Below are 26,003 nucleotides of genomic sequence, written 5' to 3' on the forward strand. Positions count from 1 at the left end.
TTGCTATATTATGGTTGTTAAGTGAATCTGGCTTTCCCATTGACTTTGCTTAGAGGTCACAAAAGCATCACATGACCCTGGGATAATGCAACATTATAAACCCATGATAGTTGCAAAGCATCCAAATTCTGATCATGTGACCATGGGGATGTTGCAATGGCTGTGTGAAAAACAGTCACTTTTTCAGAGCTGTTATAACGTCAAATGGTCACCAAGTGAATGATTGCAAGTGGAAGGCTACCTGTACCAGCTATTTCTTTTTCCATAATAGAGCAGCACTGTTGTCAAGCAATTGCAATTGATACTCACATATAGCAAAAACAACACAGATTTATGGATTTAGAACTTTATTCAAATAGTACGAATAATTTTCAATGGAGTGGCAGAGAAAGAGAGAAAACTATTTTTTTTTTACTTTTAATCTGGATACAAATATTCTTTCTTCTTAAAAGAAACTATGCAATTCAAGAACTGATAAAATATATGAATGCTAAATAAATGAATAACTTAATGAATAACCTTTCAATCGTGAATGCTAAATCCCATTAAAGTCATTGGACATATGGAGTAATACAAAGGTTTGGCTATAATCTATTCCACAAGGGAAATACAATCTTTAAATATCTTGATAAAACAGTAACTAAAACTCACAGACCAATTCTTTGCCAAAATACAGAAATTTTGATTTTAATATCCCGATCTCACCAAAATAGCCACAGTCGTCTGCCAGCATTTTATAATAAATCAGACAAAAAAACAAACATCTTGCTTATGTATTATTCCTTATTACAGAAAAAAGGACAGTTAGAGATCACTTTGATATTGAAAAACAGTCTCAAGTATTTTCTTTATTTAATACAAATGTGCTGAGTTAATTATATAACTGTCCTTAATTATTTTTAAGTTCTTAACATTGTAAACTTATTTGATTAGGTTTTGCTTAGCAGACCCATTGGGCCAAAAGTGTTGTCTGAACAGCTATGACCCAAACTCCAAATCCTCTCTCAGAGTTAGAATTACAAGCGAAATTCTAAATGTAGGCAATATGTCTACGGTATTGCAGAGTAAGCGCTTGTGGCGTGCACACAAATATAACAAACAATGAAATATATGAGTACACCCTACATCCTCTGAGAATTCAAGGGGTAATAAGGCATGAAAGTTGACTGGGTAGTTTTGGGCCAGTCACTCTCTCTCAGCTTAGCTCACATCTCACATTGGTGGTGGTTGTTGTGAAGAAAATAGAAGGAGGAAGGAGTATTAGGTAGGTCCACCATTTTGAGTAACATAAAAATAAAAGTGGGATAAAAAAAACCAGATCTAAAATCTAAAGAACCTATAAAAGACAATCATGCATCATGCAGTACCCTTCACATGGAGATGTAGACTCCATCAGTAGGCCACTGACTAGACTAAAATGTTTGTGTATTCCATTCCATTTTGTCCAAAGCATGCCTTCGGAAAGCCCACAGCAGTGGTACAAAAACAATCCTGAACCTGGATGTTTGGAACAGTACTAACTCTCTGTGTTCAGGAAAGCTGCCAAACTCAGACTCTTTTTGGGAAGTCTTTGAGGACTGATAATGCGTCAGTCCCCTTCCTGCAATCATGAACATTATTGCCAGTACTATTTTCCTTGGAGTCAGTGGTGATTGTTATTAGGTTTGGTTATTCCCTTTTAATTATGGCTATTTTTGTATTATTCAAAAGGTTCTCAGAGCCACAATATATAAATAAGTTAAATATGCTGATTCCTTGTCAAAGGAAACATTGCTGGTCTAGGGCTGTTCGATTGGAAACTGATTCAAGGTTGCTAAAGAATGACCACCAATTTGAGGGACCACACAAGTATTTCAGAAAAATTTCAAAGCCTTAGGAATGTTGAGAACAAAGGAATATCTGAGGAGGAAATATCTGGATTCACATTTAATTTCCCTGTGTTCTAAAAGGAAGATACATTCTTGCTTAATTCAGGGCCAAGATTTCTATGGACTGGTCCTACTTTTATATACAGTACAGAATAAAACATATCCAAGGTTGAGCAAACAGTATCTTCTATAAATTAGCCTGGGCTATGGAATGTTGAAGGTACCAATATAAACAAAGGAAAAAGAGAAGGGGAAAAAATCACTTTCATAGGCAAATGAACACATTTATAGTAGATTGGGGAATGAATTAAACTGTATTTTTAAATCTTATATTTTCAGTGATGCCAAAATACCTAAAACACAGAAGCATATCCAAAAGTACCATAATTTATAAATAGAAAACAAATGACAGATTCACATATTTAGTCTGATTATTTAATGTAATCTAGTTTGAATTTCCATAACATTATTCAGGTTATAGATCCAAAATGATCAAAGTGCAACTTTCCAGCTGCCCAGCTTGCAGCTATCATTATTGCAAGTATCCCTCAGGTTCTTTCCTGTCATTTGTTTTCTAGTGCTGCAGACTTGGGGGATATTTGCAACAATGCAGAAGTACATTCTCTTAGAAACTACAGCATCCTGATACTAATTTCACTCCGGGAAACTATAGGAGGGCTCTAGTGGACAAAGAGAGCTTGCAAATAATAAAAACATGATCTAATATTTAATTCTTCCAGGGAACTGTATAGTTGTGTTCAGTTTTCTATGAATGTGGAAGAAGAAAGTTCAGGAGAATTTGCACTTAAAGGTGGAACAAACTGTCAGAAAATCAACAAAGAGTTTTCCATTTATGAAGTCTCTTCTTAATGCTCCTCTCCTTCCCATGTCATCTACATTTTATAGCCCAGGAAATTCAAGGTAGGACATAATTTAGTTTTAGTTTTTAAGGCTGTGAACACTTCAAAATGAATAGGAAAAGATGCTTTGATCCTTAAACAAGCTCAGCACCTCTCTGCTCACCATTATACTAGCCCATTTTTTTCAGCCTTCTACAGAAGCATTTTTGGTCAGGCTTGAATAGAGTCCTAAAAAACAACTAATGAATAGCAAAAGGATGATATGTTCATGTGAGTTCCAAAGTACTTTTTCCAAATCCTTACTGAAGCATATATAGCCCTATAAAAGAACAAAACAACAAAAAAGGAGTATATTCCAAATAAACATTTAGAATTAGGAGAGTAACTGCAGCTAATGAACAAGTATTTCCTGAGGGTCCCTATAGACAGACAGCTTTCAAAAGTTTTCATAAACTTTTTCTCAGTATATGCATGTATGTGTATATATGTATGTGTGTATATCTTTAGCAAATATACTGTATATGCATGTATATTTCTTTAGCAAAAAGAAAAGTGGACTGAGAAATCAATAATCATGTTCGGACAGCAGGCTCTTCAAATTTTAGTAGATGAGGTGCTCTGAGACATCTGGTGGCTGCGTCATATAAAGACTTAGCTGACTTGAGCAACTCTGGAAACGGAACGGACAGAGCTAAGGAAGTTGAACATGGTGGTCACCAGGTCTGGAAGATCATAATCATGTTTCCATCCCCAATCTTGGCGGGCATTGTTGTCATCAAAAACCATTGGCCAACTCTCAGCTTCAACAAAAATAAAGAAAAACATATATATTAAATCAAAGGCAAGGGGCTTTGAAAGTCCAACCCAAGAATTTCCCCTTTTCCCCACTTTGGAAGTTTAAAATGCAGCAATTTTCAAAGAGCGAAAACAGTTGGAAGAGACTCTCTTCTAATAAACAGTGCAGAATAAGCAGCTTCTTATGATGTTTTGCAGATTTCTTTCTCACTGGAGATAAAATATATTCTTTAAGGTATCTGCACACACATTTAAGAGCTTTTAAAACCCAATCATTACAATCCCATTCGAAAGTCATCCCCTTATCAGGTAGAAAATCCAGCTTAAGGTTTCAATGCACACTTTGTCACAGATATCGAGTTTATATCTTATATGGATTCTTGAAAATATATAAAAGGACAACCTTTAAAACAAAAGGTAAAAGCTGAAAAGTTGCAGCTTGGGATTCATTTTTTAAATAAATGTGAGGTCCATCTACGATATATAGCTGGTACAAATAAGCAACTTAAAGTCTTTGCTAGGCCTAGCAAAAAAATTCCAATCTTGTACACTATGTAAAAAATATATATCTGTCAAACAGTTTGAAAGAACAAAATTGTCCCATCCCATTGTCATGCATAGCTTCATACACATTGTGAAAGGCCAAAGCCAGGTACTAACCAATGGCTTGTCTAACAAGATCTACATCATAGGCAACTTCAAGTTCTGGAATATGCTTCTGGACCTCTTGAACCAGCTCTTCAGGTGAAAAACTCATGGCATTGATGTTGTAAGTCCTCATGCTCAGCTGCTCAGCAGGTGCTTCCATGATCTCCAAAGAAGCTCTAAGACAGTCATCGATATACATCATTGGCAAGCGGGTGTCTGGTTTAAGATTACATTGGAATTTTCCAGTCTTGAGAGCGTCATGAAAAATTTGGACTGCGTAATCTGGTAGAAAAAGAAAAGATGGCAGCATGCCTGGTTCAGATGATATAACACAAGTTGAAACTCCAGTTACATATAAAAAAGCAGATTATCAATATGCGGCAACAAAAGGTAAAATGAAAGGATGCTTAAACGAGTAAATTAATACGAAACTCACAGAAAATTTAACAGGAACTGTATTAATTAAAATAGAGGTGACTGTTTCAAGTGTACCTTTTTTATAGTACAGGCCAAACTACATTTATTTATTTACATTATTTGTGTAGCTAAAAGCCTATGGAGATTCTCAGTCATCCAGATCATGGTTGTCCCAAAGATGCTTTTTCAAGAGGCAACTGGACTTGTTTTTCTTTGAAGACGTTTCACTTCTCATCCAAGAAGCTCCGACTGGATGGTGGGGAATGGAAGAATATCAGTGAAGGGACACAGGGCAGAAGACATCCTGTAGAAAGCACAGCTCCATCACGCAGTCCTTTCTGCAGTTCCAAGAAGGCACCACACCCATTTGCCCTTTTTGGTTAGTGGTCATGGGCCTTCTTGGAACTACAGAAAGGACTGAGTTGTAGAGCTGTGCTTTCTGCAGGATGTTTTCTGTGCCCTGAGTCCCTTCACTGAAATCCTTCCATTCCCCACCATCCAATCAGAGCTGAAGAAGCTTCTTGGATGAGAAATGAAACATCTTTTTTAAAAAATGAGGAAATCCAATTGCCTCTTGAAAAAGCACCTTTGGGACAACCATGATCTGGATGACTGAGAATCTCCATAGGCTTTTAGCTACACAAATAATTCTTCGTGTAGATTTAAAAGAAAAATGCATAAATGTATGTTAAAGAAAAACTGTTTTTTATACTCTGGTCTAGAATAGATTCCTTACCAAAGTCTGAGCAACCTGGTGGCTTCTACTAGCAAGTTTTCATTTCCAGGAGTTCGGAAATGAAGAATAAAAGGTAGTTATCAGAGAGAGAAAAAGGGCAGGGCAAACTAAACAAATAATCCGGGAAGCGCCCAGTAGCTTTTCCTCAATCTGTTTTTTTGCTTCTATCCCCCTCTAGTTTCTCTGACTCGCTGTCAGAGACCTAGGGAGGTCTTAGCAAGAGAATGGCTTTTGAATAAAAAATACACAAGTCACAAGCATAAGCAGAACCACTTTTCTTGTGGTTTTGTCTTCATATTTTATTGGCTAAATTACTTGCTGGTCAATATACAAATAAAAGATTGGACTGCATCATCTTCCTTACCAGTTGTTCCTCCCCCAGGCTGGGAATCTGCTGAGATAATGCCAGGATACCTTAGACACCGGAAATCTAGTCCATATCTATAATGATAGTACTAACACACGGACAAACAAATTAAAAGGGGAAAAGAAATGAGATGCACCATTAGTTGTGATTCGGGCCAAGACAGAGCTAGTTACTTACAGAACATAAAGCTTTGATTTTCAACATTGGTGAGAATGATTGCTATCAGAAAATAGTCTGTTTCTAGAGACAACATTCATTGTAAACCAGATATAGTGAACGGCACAGCCCACATTAAAGCTTGACATTACATGACTCTCTAGTGCCCAAAAGCACCAGAAAAACTTGTTCTGCCCTGATGTTAATTTCTCTGGAGGCATTTGTGGTCATAAAAATTGACTGCTTCGACAAATAAATAAATTGCACATTTCGCTGCTTACATCTTCAGAAAACCTGTATTAGTTTACATGGAATCCAAGACCTTAATAAAAAAAGGGTCTTGATTTTTGTTGATGGGAACATACATGTAGCAGTTAAAATCTCATCTAGAAAGAGGCAGAGGTAAATTAAATGAAACCAGAAGGGTGACAGGTTAGTGAGACGAAGGAAAAACAGTTTCTGTCAAAGGGATAGTGGAAACGAATTGGAATACTGTACAGGCAACAATATGGTGTCTTCTTAGCTGCATTCTGCATTTTGATCTCCAAATCCAAAGACAGAGTCTAGTGCAGGGGTGTCAAACTCATGGTGTCATAGTCATCACATGATGTATCGCGACTCCCCCTCCACTAAACTGGAGGTGGGCGTGGCCAGCGCATGATGTATTTGGCCCACAAGTTTGACACCCCTGGTCTGGTGGAAACTGAAATGCCAGAGAAAGATTTTCAGTCTCAAAAAGCCATAGATTCATAGTGATAGGTGAGAAAAACTGCTTAGCTCTGCATCTTTTCATTAACACCAGAAAATTTCTGTTTCTACTATCTAGGCCATTCTGAAAAAAAAAAAGTTAGCTGAAATACTGTAGAGTTGTGGCATATGTGGGTTGTTTTTTTTTTTTTAAAGAAAATGAACCAGTTAATGTCCCTGCTGTTTTCTTGACAACATTTATGGCTTGTCTGGTTTCTTACTTTTAGGGACTAGAGAGGGACTGGTCCAAGGTCACCCAGCAGGCTTTGTGCCTAAGGCAGGACTAAATCTTATGGTCCCCTAGTTTCTAGCTTGGTGTCTTTACTCATGACACCAAACTGGCCTCAAAATGATCATAGTAAAATAATATTATAAAACAAAAATATATTAATACAAAATAGAGATATGTTCCTTCCATTTCTAAAATACATATCTTGCTACAGTAATGCTGGTGCATATTGTAGCTGTGTTCATGTGTACTGAAAGTTTAATTTAGTTATTTAAGATGGCAACAAGAATTCAAGTACTTGAAATGGATTTAGCTACCAACTTCAGTAGGTTATCATTGATATACATACATACATACATACATACATACATACATACATTTATATTTATTGTATTTGTGCTGATAAATAAATAAAGGGAGACTAGTATAGATCTATTTCAAGCTATTTAGCTCTCATTAGCTAGCCATACCCTTACTGGGATTTGAACCTGGGCTATATTACATACTAGGCAGAGATCTTAGCCATTAGGCCACAGGCTCTTATCCGTTATCAGCGAAGCCAGGGTGAAAGGTATCTATTAGATTTTTTTTATTTTTATTTTTATAAATAATAAAATAATACTAATAAATAATAATAAAAAAATCTAATATATTTATATTTATAAATATATTTGCCAAATGTTTATGGATGTAAGCTCAGCAATTCTCATTTTTGATACTATCTTATATAGCAGTGAAAGCTAACCTTTTTGTTTCTGTGTGCCAAAAGCGTGAATGCACACCCATAATGAAATGCATCCATGAACCTGTCTGCGCGCCCCACCCATGTGCATGACCCCCCCCCCACATGCACCATGCCCATGCGTGATTCCTGCATGCGTGGCAGAGACCCAAAAACCAGTTGGCTGGCAGGAGGCGCACGTGCATGCACGGTGGAGTTGAGCTGATGGCTCGCGTGCCCATAGAGGGCTCTGCGTGTCACAAGTTCGCCATCACGGTTATATAGTATGTTGGCTCTTTGTCACTTGAATCTGGACACAATCCAAAGGTCAAGAATCTTGGAAAAACAAATTGTTCTTCAGTATTTATCAGCTTTGCTTAACAGATTACATATGGTTTTGACATTGTAGCTACTAAAAGCATTCTGAGAAAGTCTACTAATTTTCAAGTATGTGTTGCTATTTGATTTCTCTTGTAACTGAAACATAACTGCAAAGTTACAATTAAGAGAGTGTCAGTGCAAAAGCCATGTAACAAGCTAAAATAAATATTCAGTATTTGTTTAATAGTAAAGTATTCAGCTAATATTTCAATTGTATAGGAAAACTCAAAAACCAAGTTATAAAAATAAAAAAATGAAATAAAAAAAATCAACTACAGGCTCTTATAGCATTTCCTAGCTATATACTTAATGTGAAAGAACAAGGCAATTCTTATAACAAAATGCTTATCCTTACCTCTCCCATAAGTTCAGCATGAACCTTGGAAACTCCATAGATTGTCCTTGGTCTTTGGATGCAGAGATCAGGGGTTGGATTCCTAGGGGAAGTTGGTCCAAAGGCGCCAATTGTGCTAGGGACAAAGAGTCGCAAACCATGCTCGGCAGCTATATCAAGAATGTTGTGCAGCCCTGGGAATAGCAAACAAGAGTTTTTAAGCCCAAAACAAAACAAAGAAAAAAAGAAAGAAATACCAAGACTTCTATAGTGCGGTAGGTATTCCTAAACAAACAACTCTAAATATGTTAAGACATACCAGTAATATTCACCGATCTTGCCAAAGGGACATTAGCTTCTCCAACTGCACTGAGCAAAGCACTGTAATGAAATAGCCAAGTAATCCTGTTGTTCACCACTATCTCACGAAGATTCTTGTAATCCAAAATATCAGAGTAGATAAAAGGACCTAAGTGTAAAAAGAAGATTTAAAATAATCCATCCTGTGCCGAAGATGTCAATAGCTTGTAAATACAGTCAATGATATTTTCAGTTAAAGAACGAATTTGATGAATGCATTACAATTTCAAGAATTTCTAATTCCATGTTTTTTAATGAATATTGTATTTGCAATGTAGTAACATGTACAGATATGTTCTGGAAGATATGTAAGTGCATGATGTGTGTGTCCATATACTATAGATCACCCATACAAAGTCACTAAAAATGAACATATTTGAGTTGCAGCAGGGCTTGGATATATTTGGAATGAATTTCAATTTATCTAGGACAAACATTGCTTGAAGATCTATGAATGTCTATTTTATCCGAGATCATAACAAGGCACTTAGCATATACAGTTAAGAACAAGACCCTCTGAAAAAGCTACGCATTGAGACAGTGTGAGAGTGAGTTTAGAAACACAGATTTTACTTAATCAAAAATTATGCTTGTTTCAAAGAACCGTTTTTAGTTTAACTTCTTTGCTTCTTGGAGAGTAATATGATAACGGACCACTTATACTGTCTTTAAACGGAATTTCAGACATATATTTTAAAAAGTTGCACAGCACATCATTTTGTAGAGCATATAGCACTGGGGGCAGAGAGCTCATTTCAGTCAGTATAGCAAAGGAGGCATCATGACCTGGGCAGAAACCATGTTGGTTGGCCAAAATTGAGGTTGATACAGCAATTGAAACACAGCTTTAAATATGTATTTCCTGCATGGACTGACACAACATTTTCTTTTACACATCCTTTGTGATATTTAAACTCAGGCAATGAGTGGTAACAAGCAAATTAACTTAGGTCAAATTAAATACATTTTCTTTCACATACATTCTAATCTCCCATCAATTTCTGCAAGGTTTCTGAAAAAACTGAAAGAACCCAGTGACAAAACCAATATTACAATGATTCAATTGTGTGTCTTCATGCTCTAATGCCTCCAAGCTATAAGAGTACTCTATCATATTTATTCTCTTATGCACAAAGCCAATTAAAACAATACACATAACATGATATTTGCTGTTCTAATTTCTTATGGCTGGATTATCACAAACATATCTTTCATTGTGGGCAACAGAGCCTGAAAGAGGAGGAAGAGCTGGAGAGAAGTTTATAAGTTTGAGTCATATACTTCAAGGATGATTGTAAGATTAGTATCCAAAAACTCAAGGTTTAACTAAAAGAAAATGTCCTTGTAGAAAAAAAACCTTTTAAGTCCTACAAAATAATCACTAAATATTTCTCTCTGTTTAATATGGTACTTACCACTATAGAAGACACTATCGGGGGGCTTTCTAATATCTGACAAAATCACGTTGTTCTTTCCAAAGCGTTTTCTGGAGAAGACACCATAATTAATGTTTCATTTTCATTTTGAACACAGCTTTTAGAGCAAAACTTACTTTGGTATTTGAAATGCACCTTTTAATCCATATTTTCTGCACTCCATAATACTGATGTTTCCAACTACTACCCTATCGCTCTCCAAAATAAGCATAACCAACTAGGAACAGATTCACTTTTTATGCTAAACCTATTGTATTATTTTCTTTTTCTACCACATTCTCCCCCCATTCCAAATAGGGTCAAGATAATATACTAGAAAAGCAATGGCTCATATGTAGCTGCATAAAATAGGTGCAAGAAAACATTAAAATACAGGAAGGCATATAACCTTAAAAAAAGATAAGAAGTCCTTCCTCATTGTTAATAGAAGCAATGAAGGTTATATCTTACCTTAATAGTTTAGCAAGTCCTACTCCAAGCTGGCCTAGTCCCCCTGAAAAGCAAGAATATAATGTTTGTTAATATGCATGCACATGCACACACACAAACACACACACACACACACTTTATAAGGACTATCCTTAAGCGCAAGAGTTGTTGATGTTCCTAAAAAAGTTCACAGAAAAGTTTAACTGACTGGTTCAACCGTGGCAGTTTTACAGATGTAAATTATTGAAAATAGCTGAATTGAATTACTTTTTTATGCATAGGATGCCTTTCAAGGTCATCTGTCTATATGTTCTTTAGTTCTATAGACATATAGTATCCATCATATATTAGCTTGGCTGATGGAAACTGAAGTTCAAAATATTTGAACGGCATCAGATTGGGGAAATAAGATATAAGGATTCCAGTAAATAGAACCCAGAATATGTCAAGTGTACAAAAATAGTTATGGAAAGGCAGCTTGAAGGAGATTATTTTGGACCTGTATGAAAGTCTTGCTAAGGGGCTGTAAATTGTGAATGATAAGAGTAGTAACCACCTGATCAAAAACAAGCACCTTTATCTTCTAAGTCTTTCTCTCGGGGAAAATAATCTGCCATGCAAATGGGAACTAGACTCTTTTTCTCCAAAACCCTATTATTATCTAGAATCACTTTAAGAGCAAATCTATTATTCTTTAATGATGGAATTGCTATAGCCTGGATTAAGAAGAGGCGAACCATTTTCTAACTAAGTTTGGGCTCCAACTTATTTAAGTGCCACACAAAATAGAAATCAAATGGGTATCGATTCATAGTAAAAAAATAAATTAAAACATCTTATATTAAACAATTCAAAAGTAGCATTTAAAATTTGACTGACCTGTAATTAACACCCGTGGATGATCAGTTTCTGAAAAACATACTGAATGAAAGCTGGCATCTGATGGCACCTGCCGGGGTGAAATGCTAAGACATCTAGTTGGCACAAGAGCAACCTGACAACCACAGCCAGGTTTGTTCAACAGATGTTTAACAGCACAGCTCAAATTCCTGATGGCAGGCATTTTTCAAGTAACCTGGGAAAGAAAAGAAAGTCATTGAGCAATTGTTTCATCACTGCAAAGTGACCAGATTGATTTCTGAAGTTCTGGCAAGTTACCAGTAAAAGGGATAGAATCAACAGCTGTGTTAGCTGCAACACATATGTTCTTCACCAATCTGCTTTGATACTACCCAAATGCCCTGTTCCTCCTGATTTTTAAATATATAATAAAATAAATAAGATGCTGGGATACTTGAAATATAAACCAGTATCTAAAAACCTATTTATTTTCTGCAATGTCTTTACGATTCACCAAGTTCTCAACAGGATGATATTTGAGCATATTTAGAAGCTAGTTCTCCTAATAAGTGGTAAATTGTAAGTAGCCATGCCACTCTTGCTATTTTATGTGCGTCAACTTCACATTCCCCAACTTCAGATGTGCCTTGCCACAAAAGATTGCCTACTTTTGGTGTTAGATTAACCCTCCCCAATTTGACACTGTTTAAACACATGCACTAATAATTCCCATAATTTTTAATTAGCCACTGCTGAGTTGGTTGGGGGTGGCAGGAATTGCCTTCGCAACCTCTCTGAAATACAACAGATTAGGAAAGGCTATTGCATATTAGAGATGAGCAATCCACAGATCTTAAGCCTCCTGATTATCAATCCCAGAGACCATGCTGCTGAATTTCAGCAAAACTACCTTTGGTGACTAAAGCATATAGTGGATTACCTGGGCATGACTGATTCAACGTAGATAATATTCCCAGTTCCCAGCCATCTATATAATTGTATTCTGATTATTTGTTAAAATGATCAGCAATGATAATTATTTCTACAGAGCAGCATTCAATATAAAAATGTGATATGTTCCATAGATAATTTCCATAAATTATAGCCTTCTTATTAAGGTTGCCAAATATTCACATAACTTGAGTTGAAAGTGTTGCATCTGTTCAAATTAATATATATATATATATATAAATGTAAAACCAACCCATTAAATTCATATAATCTCCAGTTCAGGAATTCCTCTCCTTGAAATGGAGAGATGTAGCAAAAAGGCATAATCTTTGAAAAACCACAAACCAAAATTATATCCTGCAATTCAACTCACAGCCAAACTACAACCTTAGCCGCTTGGGTTTGGTTTCACAGTGAATGAACTCTAAAAACAGAATATTTCATTATTCACTGTTTTAGTGAGTAACTGCCACATCATATCTCTTTAGAATCAATCACTTAACAATGTCCTAGCCATTTGTTGTATTGCCACACTAACATAAATGTTAAGAAGTTACAAACTCAAGTTATTGATGAAATTATAGAATTTTTCTATAATGAACCAACCCCCCCCAAGAAATTACACTTCAAATATTAGAAAGGTTAATAATCATAATTATAATCATTCAATTTAGAGACTCCTGACTCTATAGCAGTTCACAGGATGACTTAAAAAACCCACACTCAACCATCTTTAAACATTAAATTATAATTTTAGTGAGAATTCATTAAGTTTAGAATATCCCCCAAAATGTACCAAGCACTTAGCTAACTTTAATATTAATAGTGCTTACAAATCAGTAAAATATTTTTTTTTCACGAAAATGATCAAAATTCTACTAGATACATTTTCTTTCAGCCTCACTTCACAAAGAAAAAAATCTGCTTTCAATTCAGTAGAGAAAAAAAGGCTACACACTTTCCCACTCCCTATGAAAAACAGATGATGCCAGATAACCAGCTTACCCGTCTTTTCTGCAAGTGGTTTTGAAAAGCAAAAGAGGTATATTTATAGGGCACAGCCTCTCTGCTAAGCCAATCAGAATTCCTGAGGTACTGGGAGTTGTTCACTACATAGAAAAGGGTGTGTTCTCTGCATGTGGTATCAGCAAAAAGTGAACACATCATGCTCCTCTTTTTCAATTTCAAAGGACATGACCTCAGACTAGGGAGGAAAATTTAAAGAAAACACATCACAGGGCTGCTATGGATGTTTTGTGAGGGTTTTTTTTTTGGAAAAGGAATACTGAATTATATTTTTCTTTTCTCTAATCAGAAAAATTAAATTAACTCTGCATGATTATTATGAAAACTGCAATTACAGTACAACATGAGGATTATGTGATTTCAAAGTGCAACTGCAAATTTATATCCAAAAATTCATCTTGTATCCAAAAACATTTCAAAATTTCATTCCTTATGAAAATTGGGTCTAATGTGCATAAGAAAATGAGCATCACTAGTGATGCGAGATAGAAAGTTTCCTAGAGGAAAATAAAACATTGGACTATTTTTCCTTTTAGAAAATACTTTTTTGTATCACCAGCTATAATCAAGACATATGTTCAAACCATTTGGGATATTAGTGCAAATGACTTTTAAACTCAGAAGCATGATAAGCACTCAAATACTGCTGTTTTGTAGTTGTTTGGATAAAGCATCACTCCATGTGAAGAAATTAATGATGCTAATGTAGCTGATATCAGTGGAAGAGGCCCTTTTATTTGAAGTACTATAAGTACTCAAAGAACATCAAATATCAGATTTGTAGTCAACAGACTTATGTAATCCTGTGTTACTGGCAGCTAATAAATTAATATCATACAACCATGTGACAGATTACCAGCATGACAAAATAATCAGAAACACCTGTTCTGTAGGAGAACAAAAAAACACGTCTATATAAATTAGACCCTAGTACTTTTTAGTATCAATAAAACTATTTGTGGAAAGTTAATGTTAAAAAGAGATGATAAAAATCTTTATAGCTTTGAGGTTTTAGAACAAAAAATATAAGGCTGCACAAACACATTAATATTTTTAAAATGAATACACTCTTTCAACATGATAGAATTGTTAGCATTGTAATCAGTTACACAAAAGCAGACATAGCTTTTTCTCACATTCTAAGAAAAATACATAATAATGTTGCTGGACCATCATCCAGTTTCTCCTAAAAGCTGCCTTCTCCTTGGACAGAAGTTATAAAGATATTATTTGCTGTAAGAAGGAAAGACCATTTTTAGCAGAAAGCTAATAAAGAGCCCAGTTAGGAGTATACAATAGTCCTCAAACTACGTCCACAATTAAGCCCAAAATTTCTGTTGCTAAGTGAAAAATTTGTTAAGAGAGTTTTGCCCCATTTCATGACTTTTCTTGCCACATTTTGTTAAGTGAATCACTGTGGTTGTTAAGTTAGTAACGTGTTAAGTGAATCTGGCTTCCCCTTTGCTTGTCAGAAGGTCACAAAAGGGGGGGGGGTCATGGGACACTGCAACTATCATATGAGTCAGTTGTCAAGCATCTGAATATAAATCACATGACCATGAAGATGTTGCAAATGTCATAAGTGTGAAAATGCTCACTTTTTTCAGTGACATAGTAACTTCAAATGGTCACTAAGTGAATTGTTGTAAGTCAAGGACTGCCTGTACTGGTTTCTTTCAAAATCAAAATGGCAATAACCAATTGAAATTATTACATTTACAGGTATTATTATAGTTCCAAAACTTTATCAATGAAAGTAATGTGTGACCATAGTGAATTCAATGCAAATTTTCATTTCCTAATCAATAAAACAATAAAAAATCAAATGGTATCATTTCTACGAATAGCAGTTATTCAGTTATTAGCAGTGGTGGGATTCAAAAACTTTTATTACCAGTTCTGTGGGCATGGGTTGGTGGGCGTGGCAGGGGAAGGATACTGTAAAATCTCCATTCCCTTCCCACTTCGGGGGAAGGTTACTGCAAAATCTGCATTTCCTCCCAAACAGCTGGGACTCTGGAGACAGAGAATAGGTGGGGGCGGGGCTAGTCAGAGGTGGCATTTACCAGTTCTCAGAACTACTCCAAATTTCCACTACTGGTTCTCCAGAACTGGTCAGAACCTGCTGAATACTACCTCTGATATAAAGATTCTAAAATCCATTTTTGGGACAATCCACAGGTCACAAAATAATAATCTGCATCCTTTACAAGGATTTCAACCTTTTTAAAAAATACAAACAAAGCTATCTTGGATGCCTTCTATAGAAAAAAAGCAAATTATTGCCAAATCTTATTTAATTAGGCTTTCCAGATGTACAAAATATTGTACCATGGAGAAGTCAGAATTGATAATTTGGTTAGCAGTGCCCTATTCAAGACTGCTTACTTATCTCAACTGTAAGACAGCTTATCTCCGTCTCCCTATTATCACATACACACACATGTTCTAGTACAGGTTTATGAAACTCATGGTCCATGAGCCGGATGCGTCATGCACTGCCCGGTTTAGCGAAGGGGAAAAAAAGTAAAGATACGTCACATGACGATGATGTGAGTTTGACACCCCTGTTCTTTTTTTAAATTTTTTTAAAATTTACAAACGTACACACAGAGAACTTAGACATACACTACATTTACACAATACAGTACAAACAGGACACCCCTGTTCTAATATCTTCTTTGTGTGCCACTTTGGTTAGATGGGCTCCATACTCCAAAGTGAGTTTTCAGCTAGTATATAGAGATTTTATTCCTCATGTGACTGTTGTGACAATGGTGAAAGCAGTATATAATACAGTACATAGCAGAATTATTACTGTAAATATAGTCGTAATTAATGGGATTCTGAGTTTCCTTTCCTCTTTTAGTTCTGCCTTGACAGCCAGACAGGAAAGGCAAAGCACACACACCCTTACTGTAGTGGTTGCTGATTGCAAGTTCTTGTGACAGCTGCTTGCATAATTGTTACTATTCCAGTTTTGAAGCTTACTATAAACTTTAATTTTTATGTAAATTAAATAACACCATGCAAACAATGTTATGTTCTGGCTGCTAAGCAAGCAGACAGACAATGGTCAGAATGAGAGAAACTGCTGTGATGTGGATTTCATTTGGGCAGTCATATGAGCTCCCACTCACCAGGAGAGGGTGGGCATGCTTTGGAAGCTGAGTACAGCATGTAATCCTTTTTCTTCTTTTTTTGGCTTGTGAGGGTCTCAATGGTGAGGAGAATGATCCTGAGTAGACTGGACCATAATATTCAGAGAGGGATTTTTGAGAGGATTTGGGGAACTTGAGTGTGTTCATATGCTTTTTTTTTACAAAACAATTAGGCAAATCTAAGGTTTATATTATAGCTGAACATGTGCCTCTTCAAAAGTGTAGGAAATTACAGCACTCTTGTGGATATTTTTTTTTTACATAAAAGATAATTAAAATACAATATTAGAAGTGTGTTGGACACTTTGGAATATTTAAAGCAACATAATGAAAAACATGTGGCATTGATTTTCTTATATCATATTCTCATATCTCAGAAGATACAGTATGAACTTTAAACTTTGAAGAGAACCTTATAAAATAGATGAATATTTATACTTCACAGAAAGCACAAATAATTGTTAATGGAAATCTAATAAAGCCTTATAAGATACAGAAAGGAACAAGCAGGATGTCCACTATCTCATCTCTTATTTTGATTCTTGAAATACAGAGTAGTGATACAAGACAGGATGAAACTATAATAGGAGTAAACATTACAAAAGAAACATATAAATTAATTTTTTTAAGTTGACAGGTTCCCTTGAAAGCTCCTTTAAAGGGAACTGAAACATGGGAATACTAAAAGAATTTGGTGCATTAGCAGGTTTTAAGATCAATAAACGGAAGACAAAGATCTTAACGAAAACATGAAAATAAACTTCAAAGAGTAAAGATAAATAAAACAGGTTTTAAGATTCAGAAGAAAGTAAAATATCTGGGTGTCACTATGACAAATGTGAATTATATGTTGTTTCAAAATAACTGTGTTAATATACAGAACTAAAATGGATGGAAGATGGGAGAAACTATAATTGTAATCGCTGGGAATAAAAATAAATGTTTTGCCTAGAATATTTTGTTTCAGACAGTACCTATTTTGATAATTGATGCCCCATTTAAACAAAGGCAAAATAATATAATATAAATTTGTGTAGCAGGAGAAAAACTATGAGTTACATATGAAGTGTTACATATAAAGTGTTACAACATACAAATGAAGTGTGAGGATTGAGGCTACCTGATTTGAAATTGTATTTTGCAACTTTCTGTCTGCTTTGGATGAAAGAGTAGGTGTTATGATCCTGGGACCTCAGCTCTGCTTTAGGACAATAATGTCCTATTTCAATATGATTGAGAAACAAGAGAATTGGAACATATCAAGAAAAGAGAAGTGCTTTTACCAGGAAATAGTAGGAGTACTTGTTGTTTTTGTAACATTAGCTGAATAATAAGATACCGGTAAATCATTTAAAAAAGGAAACCAGTGTGTGTGTGTGTGTGTGTGTGTATACACATACATACATACACATATACATACACACGTACGTACATACGTACGTGTGTGTGTGTGTGTATAAGATTTGTGAAAGAGATAGGTAATGTTTGGATACAGACTACATTTTGGTAAATAATTGTAATAATTGTCTTTAGTTTTTCTATATTCCAGTTTACTGTCTTTAGATTGTTTTCTGAAATCGTTTGTTGTCTCTATTAGATCAATACTTTTCCATAAATGATTAAAGCATTCAGATATTCAGATATCCCACTAACTTATGCCGAACTGTCCACATGATGTATTGATCACTCTTATGAGTGATCAATATAATTTAACAAGTTTTACTGTACAAAGTATAATTTTGAATACAGATCTTCTATGTTTCAAGATGTTTTCATTTACAGCCCACAACTCCAAACACATAACAGTCAAGAACTAATTAACTAACGTAACCTCTGCCTTCTACGTTGTTAACCCTCCTGGTTAAATCTGAGGAAATATGACTGTGAATCAATCTACTTTGTTGTAAGTGGTGAAATAACAAAATATTTCAAGTCTGAAGGTACAAACTTCCTGCCACTACTTTTAACTGCCTGAACAATTAGAGTGGGTCCTTTCTATCTTTCTTCTTCTAATCTTTAATCCTTTGCGGGGGCCCTACCCTTCTTATCTGATTATTTCTTAGGCAGCCTCTCCCTCTATAGGTCATTCACATATTCCATTACACATGTATAGGAACATATAAAATTCTACACATAGTATCTTTACATCCTTAGGTCCAGAACTAGTGAACAAATTCATGGTAACAGTACTAAAGAGCACACCTGGCCTAGCCAAAGACACTAAGATCGAAATACACAGAATTATACACCTCATCAAACTCTGTCCCCACTACCCACTTTCAGTTTGATGAACAAATATACTAACAAATCAGAGGGACATGCATGGAATTCCTCATTTCAAAATTCATAGCAAAGACTGTAGTGCATTATCTGGAAAATATAGCACTCCCATACATATAAACAAGGGGATGAATTGAGTATGTAAATGATACCTTCATAATAAAAAGGAACAACTAGATAAAACATATGAAACAATAAAGACCATTTTCAAAGAAATAACATTCACAAAGCAAGAAGAAAACAACTTCCTGGATATATCCCTTCAGTAGAGGAAAGCAACAGTAAATTAGAAATGCAAGTCTATATGACAAACAATCCATATTAACCTGTCTCCCAAGTAACAACCCAATCTCCTACAAGAGGAGCTATGTTGGAACAAACATACTGCAGTAACCCAGAACCCTAGGAAAATAAACAGACTGCCTTATACAACATTGTCCCACAGCCCCCAGCAGCACTCTATAAGCTTCCAAAAGGCTAAGCATGCAATTTCTTTGACAGAAAATGGGCCAGTTTTCACAAACAACAGGTCATATTTTGCTCGTTTTTGGTCCCCACCCCCAGAAGCACTCTTTAAGCCCCCCCCCCCAAGGCTAGTCATGCCTTTTTTTAAAAAAACAGGCCATTTTTGAGAGGTTTGTAGAGCGCAAAAACTTTTTTTTCCTTTTGGAAAGCTCTTTAACTAATTGATGAGAATTACATTGATCAAGTGCTGTGCCAGCAGAAACAAAGTCTTAGATGCTGCAGGTGATTTCCTTTTCCATCACATGGATAAATACACCTGGAAACATCTACCTACCTTCCTACTCTCTCTCCCTACCTATCTACTGTATTTCTCTCTATCTCATTCATAATACTGATGTCACAATATTTTTTTATATTAGAATTCTTCATTAAAAAAAATTAAAACAAAAAATCCTCACACTTATTATCCATTGCTGTATGCAACCCATATGGGCAGCCATAAAAATTTAATTAACAAATGAAATAAATAAATACATACATACATACATACATACATAATTTCTTTAAAAACATTCTACATTTCAGCTGTATTATCTATATTCTAATACTGCTTTAAGTATGCATTCTTAAGAAGAGCCTTGGTGGCGCAGTGGTTGGAATGCAGTACTGCAGGATACTTCTGCTGACTGCCCACTGCCTGAAATTTGGCAATTCAAATGTCACTACCCTCAAGGTTGACTCAGGCTTCCATCCTTCCAAAGTGGATAAAATGAGGACCCAAATTTTGGGGGGCAATATACTGACTCTGTAAACCGTTTAGAGATGGCTGTAAAGCACTGTAAAGCAGTATATAAGTCTAAGTGTTATTGCTACTGCCTCTAAAGAAAGAGTATAAATTTAATATAAAGCAGAGCATACACTGAAAACGCCTGTGACAAACTAATTGATTGCTATAAATGAAATCTATCCTTTGTAAGTGAGCGAAGCAGCACTGTGAAGAGTAAGGATTTGTTTTTAGGGAATATCGATACTTTTACAAGAGGTGTTGTAATCATAAGGTGCTTCAAGTGATGCTGGTGAACTTCAATGAAGTAATTACAAAGAATAAGGAAAGCATCCCAGACCAGATTTACAGAGGAACAGTCTTAGAGAAGAATGCTGAGGAGTTCATTTTTATGGCTTAACCAAACCAAAGTAATGTTGAAGAAAAGAAGAAGTTGATTCAGGAATGCACTGATAAGAAGCAGCATTTTTTTTAGAGGAAGGAAAAAGGTGATGTCACAACACAGAAGCAGAAGAAATCAAGGCAAGGAAAAGGAATAGTCAAGTAGTTTTGAATGAAGAGGTGGTAAGTTGGTAAAGAAAAGAGAGTAACAAATAAAAATATTAGTTTGGTTAAGAATATTAAATGGAGAACGCTGACAAAACAGGTGCATGAAAAGACATCAAGTTAGATTGGAAAGTATTTTTTCCAAAGCTCCACAGAGCTTGTCAGTCTGCTTGCATAAACCTGACAAATGATTTCAGTTGGCACAAGGCCTTTTATATTCCCATATCCGTTAAAGATGTACGTATGTGACCCATGAAATGCAAAGACACAGATCTATTTTCAGAGACATATTCTTTTACACATAGCATGCAAAAAGGAAAGGATTTAAATTATATGACAAAGCAAGTATAGGAGGAGAAAATGGAGCAAGCAGTATTATTAGGGAAGGCAATGAAAGAGGACATACATTTTAAATAATTGTAGGCATTTAAAGGATTTTTAATACTTCCAAGAAAGATCCTAGTAATACCTCTTGCTTTCTTCAAACCCCATCCTATCTGTAAAGAAAGACCATGCTCTGCATACTGAAAATCCTAGACCAGTGGTTGGTTGCTTCCAGTGCGGCCCGGCTCAGGTGAACCAGTAGTGGCAGTGGCAGGATGCTCCGCCCACTCGCTTCTGCACATGCGCAGAAGTATGGCACGCGCATGCAAGCATAAGCAAACCGAATTGAAACCCACCACTGTCCTAGACTCAATATTTTAACTCTCTTTAGGAATGAATTTCACAGGTCACAGATCTGCGACTAAAAAGCTCTTTTATTATTTTCATCTAATTTCCATGTATTTTGGTGTGCTGAAAACAAATAAAATATTGAAAAAACTCCTAGACGTCATGATTTATCACAACATGCAAAATTGTCTTCAAATTTATCATTTTTAAAAAAATTTGGTATTTTTTTATATTATGGGTTTTTAACCAAATTTAAAGTCCAAATTACTATTAATTAATTCACATAAGTGCATTTAAGATATAAAATGCCAAAAAAAAAAAAACTTAGAGGTTTTGTCCGAGTTATGTAAAAAAATATAGCACTGTAAATCTGATGGTCAGCAATATATATATAAGCTAAGCAAGTTTTAAGTCTGTGCTTCTAATGGTAGAAGGGGTTAATCTTTCCTGAAGAATCCAGTGGGAGGGAGACACAGGGCAGATAGCAGGATCTACAGTCAGTGCAGGGTGCGTGGCCAGCACTGTGACATCTGTGACATGACAAAAGAACCATAGTGATGTGTACAGACACAAAACTGCTCTCTCCTGCATGCCACAGTTGTGCACGAATCATCATCAGGTTCTTGGTTCTAGGCTGCTCACATTTTTTCATCGCAATTCATGTTAGCTCATCATTCTTCAACCGTTATGTTATGGCTCCGCGAAAGTATATTAATTCGCCAGACAGTTTTTGTTTCATCTGTGGTAAATATACAGTGTTGAAGCAACAGCAGAATATTACAGACTTTGTGAAAAAAGTATACTTTGCATGCTTTGGACTAAAAATTGGAGAACAAGATAAAGTTTGGGCACCTCATAAAGTGTGCAAACGGTGTGTTGAGGACCTCCGAAACTGATTCAAGGATAAGAAAAAATCTTTCCGTTATGGGATTCCTATGGTATGGCGAGAGCAAAAGAACCATAGTGATGACTGTTACTTTTGTTCATGCGATGTGAAGGGGTTTAATTCCAAATGGAAGGATTCCATTTCATACCCCAATCTTCACTCAGCAATTTGTCCCATCCCCCATGGCACAGATATACCAGTACCCAAGCTCCCTGCTACCTTGGAAGAGATAGCTAGCTCCGATTAAGGTGAAGTCATACCTGAGCCAGATGACGAATCAAGTTCTGACTTTGAAGATGATACAAGACCAAAATTGTTTTCCCAGGAGGAGATGAATGATTTGGTAGATTTGAATATGCCCAAATATGCCGCTGAGTTACTTGGATCAAGGCTGAAAAGCAGGAATTTATTGTTGCCAGGAATGTCATCTTCATAGTTCAGACATTGTGAAAAGGAGTTTGTTCCTTACTTCGCCCAGGAAGACAAGTTGGTTTATTGCATCGATGTCGAAGGTCTGATGGGTCAATTTAAAATCCAATATGATTCAGAGCAAAGGCGTCTTTTTATAGATTCTTCAAAAAGAAGTCTCAAAGCAGTTTTACTCCACAACGGTTTTTATGCTTCCATACCTGTAGGTCATTCCGTACACTTGAAGGAAACCTACAAGAACTTGGAATTGTTTCTTTGTAAACTTAAATATGAAGACCATGATTGGCAAGTGTGTGTGGACTTGAAGGTCTTGCTCATGCTGCTCGGGCAACAAGCTGGGTATACCAAATACCCTTGTTTTCTGTTTCTATGGGACAGTCGAGACCGACAAAATCACTGGACCAAGAAGAGTTGGCAACCGAGGGTGCTAACAGTTGGTGAAAAAAATGTCCTCCGAAAAGCTTTGGTATCTTCCCATAAAGTTCTTCTACCAACTCTCCACATAAAATTGGGATTGATGAAGCAATTCATAAAATCACTTCCAAGAGATGGAGAACGCTTCAAATACTTGGTCACCAAGTTTCCATGCTTGTCGAAGGCAAAATTGAAGGAAGGTGTGTTCGTCGGACCAGACATTAGAAGGCTTATAGTTGATCAAGAGTTTGTCAATACCATGACGAATCCTCAAAAAGAAGGGTGGATTGCAATTAAAGAAGTCGTACAAAATTTTTTAGGCAATAATAAAGATCCTCACTACAAAAAGATCATCGGAAGAATGCTGAAAGCATTTCAAGCTTTAGGTTGCCTGATGAGTTTGAAAGTGCATTTCCTCCAGTCCCACCTTGACAACTTTCCTGAAAATTTGGGAGCTGTGAGTGAGGAACAAGGTGAACGATTCCACCAAGACATTAAAGAGATGGAAAGGAGATACCAGGGAAAATGGAGCATTACAATGATGGCAGACTACTGTTGGATGCTTCAGAGAGGCATTCCAGATGCTACTCACAAGCGTAAATGCACCAAGAGGAGCCTCACAAGGAAGAAGAATTGAGTTTAGTGTGTGTAGGTGAGCTCATTTCAGTTCAAAAAAGGATTTTCATGAAAATATTGTAATAAAACTTTAATTTTATAAGTCTATTTCCATTTATTTTGAGGTATTGCCTTATTTAACATTCAGCACACCAAAAAACATAAAAATTACGTGGAATAACCAAAACAGCTCTCGGAAAATTGTTTTTTGCAGACCTGTGTAATGAATCAAATGTAAAATAGATCAAAGTAAAAATGAAACCTAAAACTTTAAAAATAGAAGTAAAGAAAAAGGAGTTTAAAAAATTAATATAACAGTCAAGTAAAGGAAAATATTTAAAAAAGATAATAGTAAGTTATGAAATCTTGGATTGGGATGTAAATCTGGAATTTTGTGAATGAATGTAATTGTGGGCAAACTGCCAGCCACATCTAAGGAAAGCAAACCCCAGGGAAAAAAAATCAAAATTATGCACACTCACTAAAACCTATTAAAATAAGGCACATAAGTCCTTTGGATTTGTTTCTGTCTTTCTTCTCCAGAACAGCTAGCTATATATACTGTACTTCAAAAGAAAGCACTGGATGAGTTTCATTCATTCTGAAGAGAAATAAAATTGCTGTAGGGTGAGAACCTCACTCTTAAATTACTTGCATGGATATATCTGTAAAAAATCTTGGAAGATCTTCAGTGTGTGGAATAATAAACTGGAAACATTGGAGGAAGAAATAAAAGTAAGAAACCCCTAAGCCAATTTTGCACAACATGGTGCCCCCTCAGTTGTCCCTTAACTTTGCCCATTATTGGCTGAGAAGGCTACAAGGGCTTTAAGAATGGGCATTTCATTGAGGAAAAGGTACCTCCAATCAATCCTTTTAATAATATGACTGTGACCATTTTTGCAACAATCTTGATTATTAGCCACCTCGGATTATTTCTTAAAATATCGATGAAAAATTGGCAAACAGCAAAATCGACAGCAAAGCTTTCAAAAGAGTAAAAAGTCAGCCAAGAAGCCAAAGACGTTTCTGAAAATATTCTAACTAATCTTCTCCCATAACCGGCTTTCCACATATGCCACATTACTGGAGTAACTGGTTTTAACAGCCAAAGGGCACTTGAAGCCATCACCATCTTCCGATTGAGAAAATGAAGAAACAAATGCATGAATTAAATAATGAGCCCTTAAACAGCAGGAGACGACTTTTTAAGACAGAGAAAGGCAGAACAGCCCTCGGTTGCTCACCTTCAAGTCTTTCTTCTCAGGCGACTCTCGGGAACATCAGACACTCACCGCAGAATCACACGCCACGCTCGCCTTCCCCTTCTTATATTTCGGCACCGGCGGCTTGCTTGTAAATCCCGCCCACTTTCGCTTCAACTCTGCCCTCTGATTGGGCACCGGCGAGCAGCTCTGGCAGGTTTTTCTCGACGCACCCGGCCTCTGAGCGGAGGAAATCGCACCTCGCCATTGAACATTGCTGGCGGGGAGGGTGGGGGGGAAGGAGCACGGGCACCTACCCAGGTTACCATGGGAACATGTGGATTGGCTCGAGCGGCTCGCTCCGAAAAAGAACAGGCAGCGGAACAGCAGTGACGTGTAGAAAACGAAATCAATGACCCGGTGTGGCGTCACTTCTATTTATAGGTAAATGTGGCCTTGTCTTTTTTCTTTCTTTCTTTCCGTTAATTATTAGAGGAACAGTGCAGGTTGAAGGATGCCGGACTTTTCACAAAGGAGTAACAACATAAAATAAAAAGGTTCGTTTTAGTTGCTGGGTTTGCTCTGCATCTCTAAAGCAAGTGAGATTTGGATGGCAACCTATCTAAATAATAGTTCACCACCACAGTTTTCTGAGATTGTACAACAATATAGCCCTTACTTTAGTTACATTATTAATTGGCAAAAGTCTATAATATGATGCCTTTGGGATTTGAATTGTCAATAGATTGGGCAAGCAGCAAGGATTAGAGAGTGTACTGATTCTAAAAGACTTGGGTTCATGGTTTTTCTCAAACGATAGCACAATATGTTTAATTAAATACATCTTAAATGCATAGATGCAATTTCAGTAGATGTAACACAGTGCCTAAAATATCTGTTACGTCTTAGGGCTAGATTAATATAATTGAAATACATTTTACATTGAGATTCTTTTATATTTTAAGGATTCCAAGGTTAATTCCTATTTTCACCTTTATTATGGAGCCTGCATTTTAAGATCTCTCCCCCCTTTATCAACCTATCAATCTACCTCCCCCCCTCCTATCAATCATATCATATTCCTCTACTTGGGCCTATTTGACAGCAGGTGTGTAACTCCTCTGAAATCCTGCAAGTTTTATGCTCCAAGTATATTAAATAGGAATATTTATTTTTAGTCTTGAAAGCTTGTAGACAATATTAGCTTATAAATAGATAAGTGGCCACATTTTGATCCCAAATCAC

The 26,003-nt window shown here is 36.1% G+C and overlaps 1 protein-coding gene across 1 annotated transcript; it reads right to left on the minus strand.

The window, feature by feature from the left end:
• Positions 1–905: 905 nt before the first annotated feature.
• On the minus strand, positions 906–24,903 carry LOC116507256 (L-threonine 3-dehydrogenase, mitochondrial-like). The gene is made up of 9 exons (XM_032215289.1): positions 24,801–24,903; positions 11,364–11,559; positions 10,506–10,548; positions 10,035–10,105; positions 8,579–8,728; positions 8,281–8,453; positions 5,689–5,779; positions 4,184–4,453; positions 906–3,528 (listed from the first exon to the last, which is right to left on the minus strand). Exons 2-9 carry the CDS (start codon positions 11,545–11,547, stop codon positions 3,380–3,382), a joined length of 1,131 nt encoding a protein of 376 aa, XP_032071180.1. The 5' UTR covers positions 11,548–11,559; positions 24,801–24,903; the 3' UTR covers positions 906–3,379.
• Positions 24,904–26,003: the final 1,100 nt, after the last annotated feature.

Source organism: Thamnophis elegans, chromosome 4, assembly GCF_009769535.1.
Source record: "Thamnophis elegans isolate rThaEle1 chromosome 4, rThaEle1.pri, whole genome shotgun sequence".
NCBI lineage: Eukaryota > Metazoa > Chordata > Lepidosauria > Squamata > Colubridae > Thamnophis > Thamnophis elegans.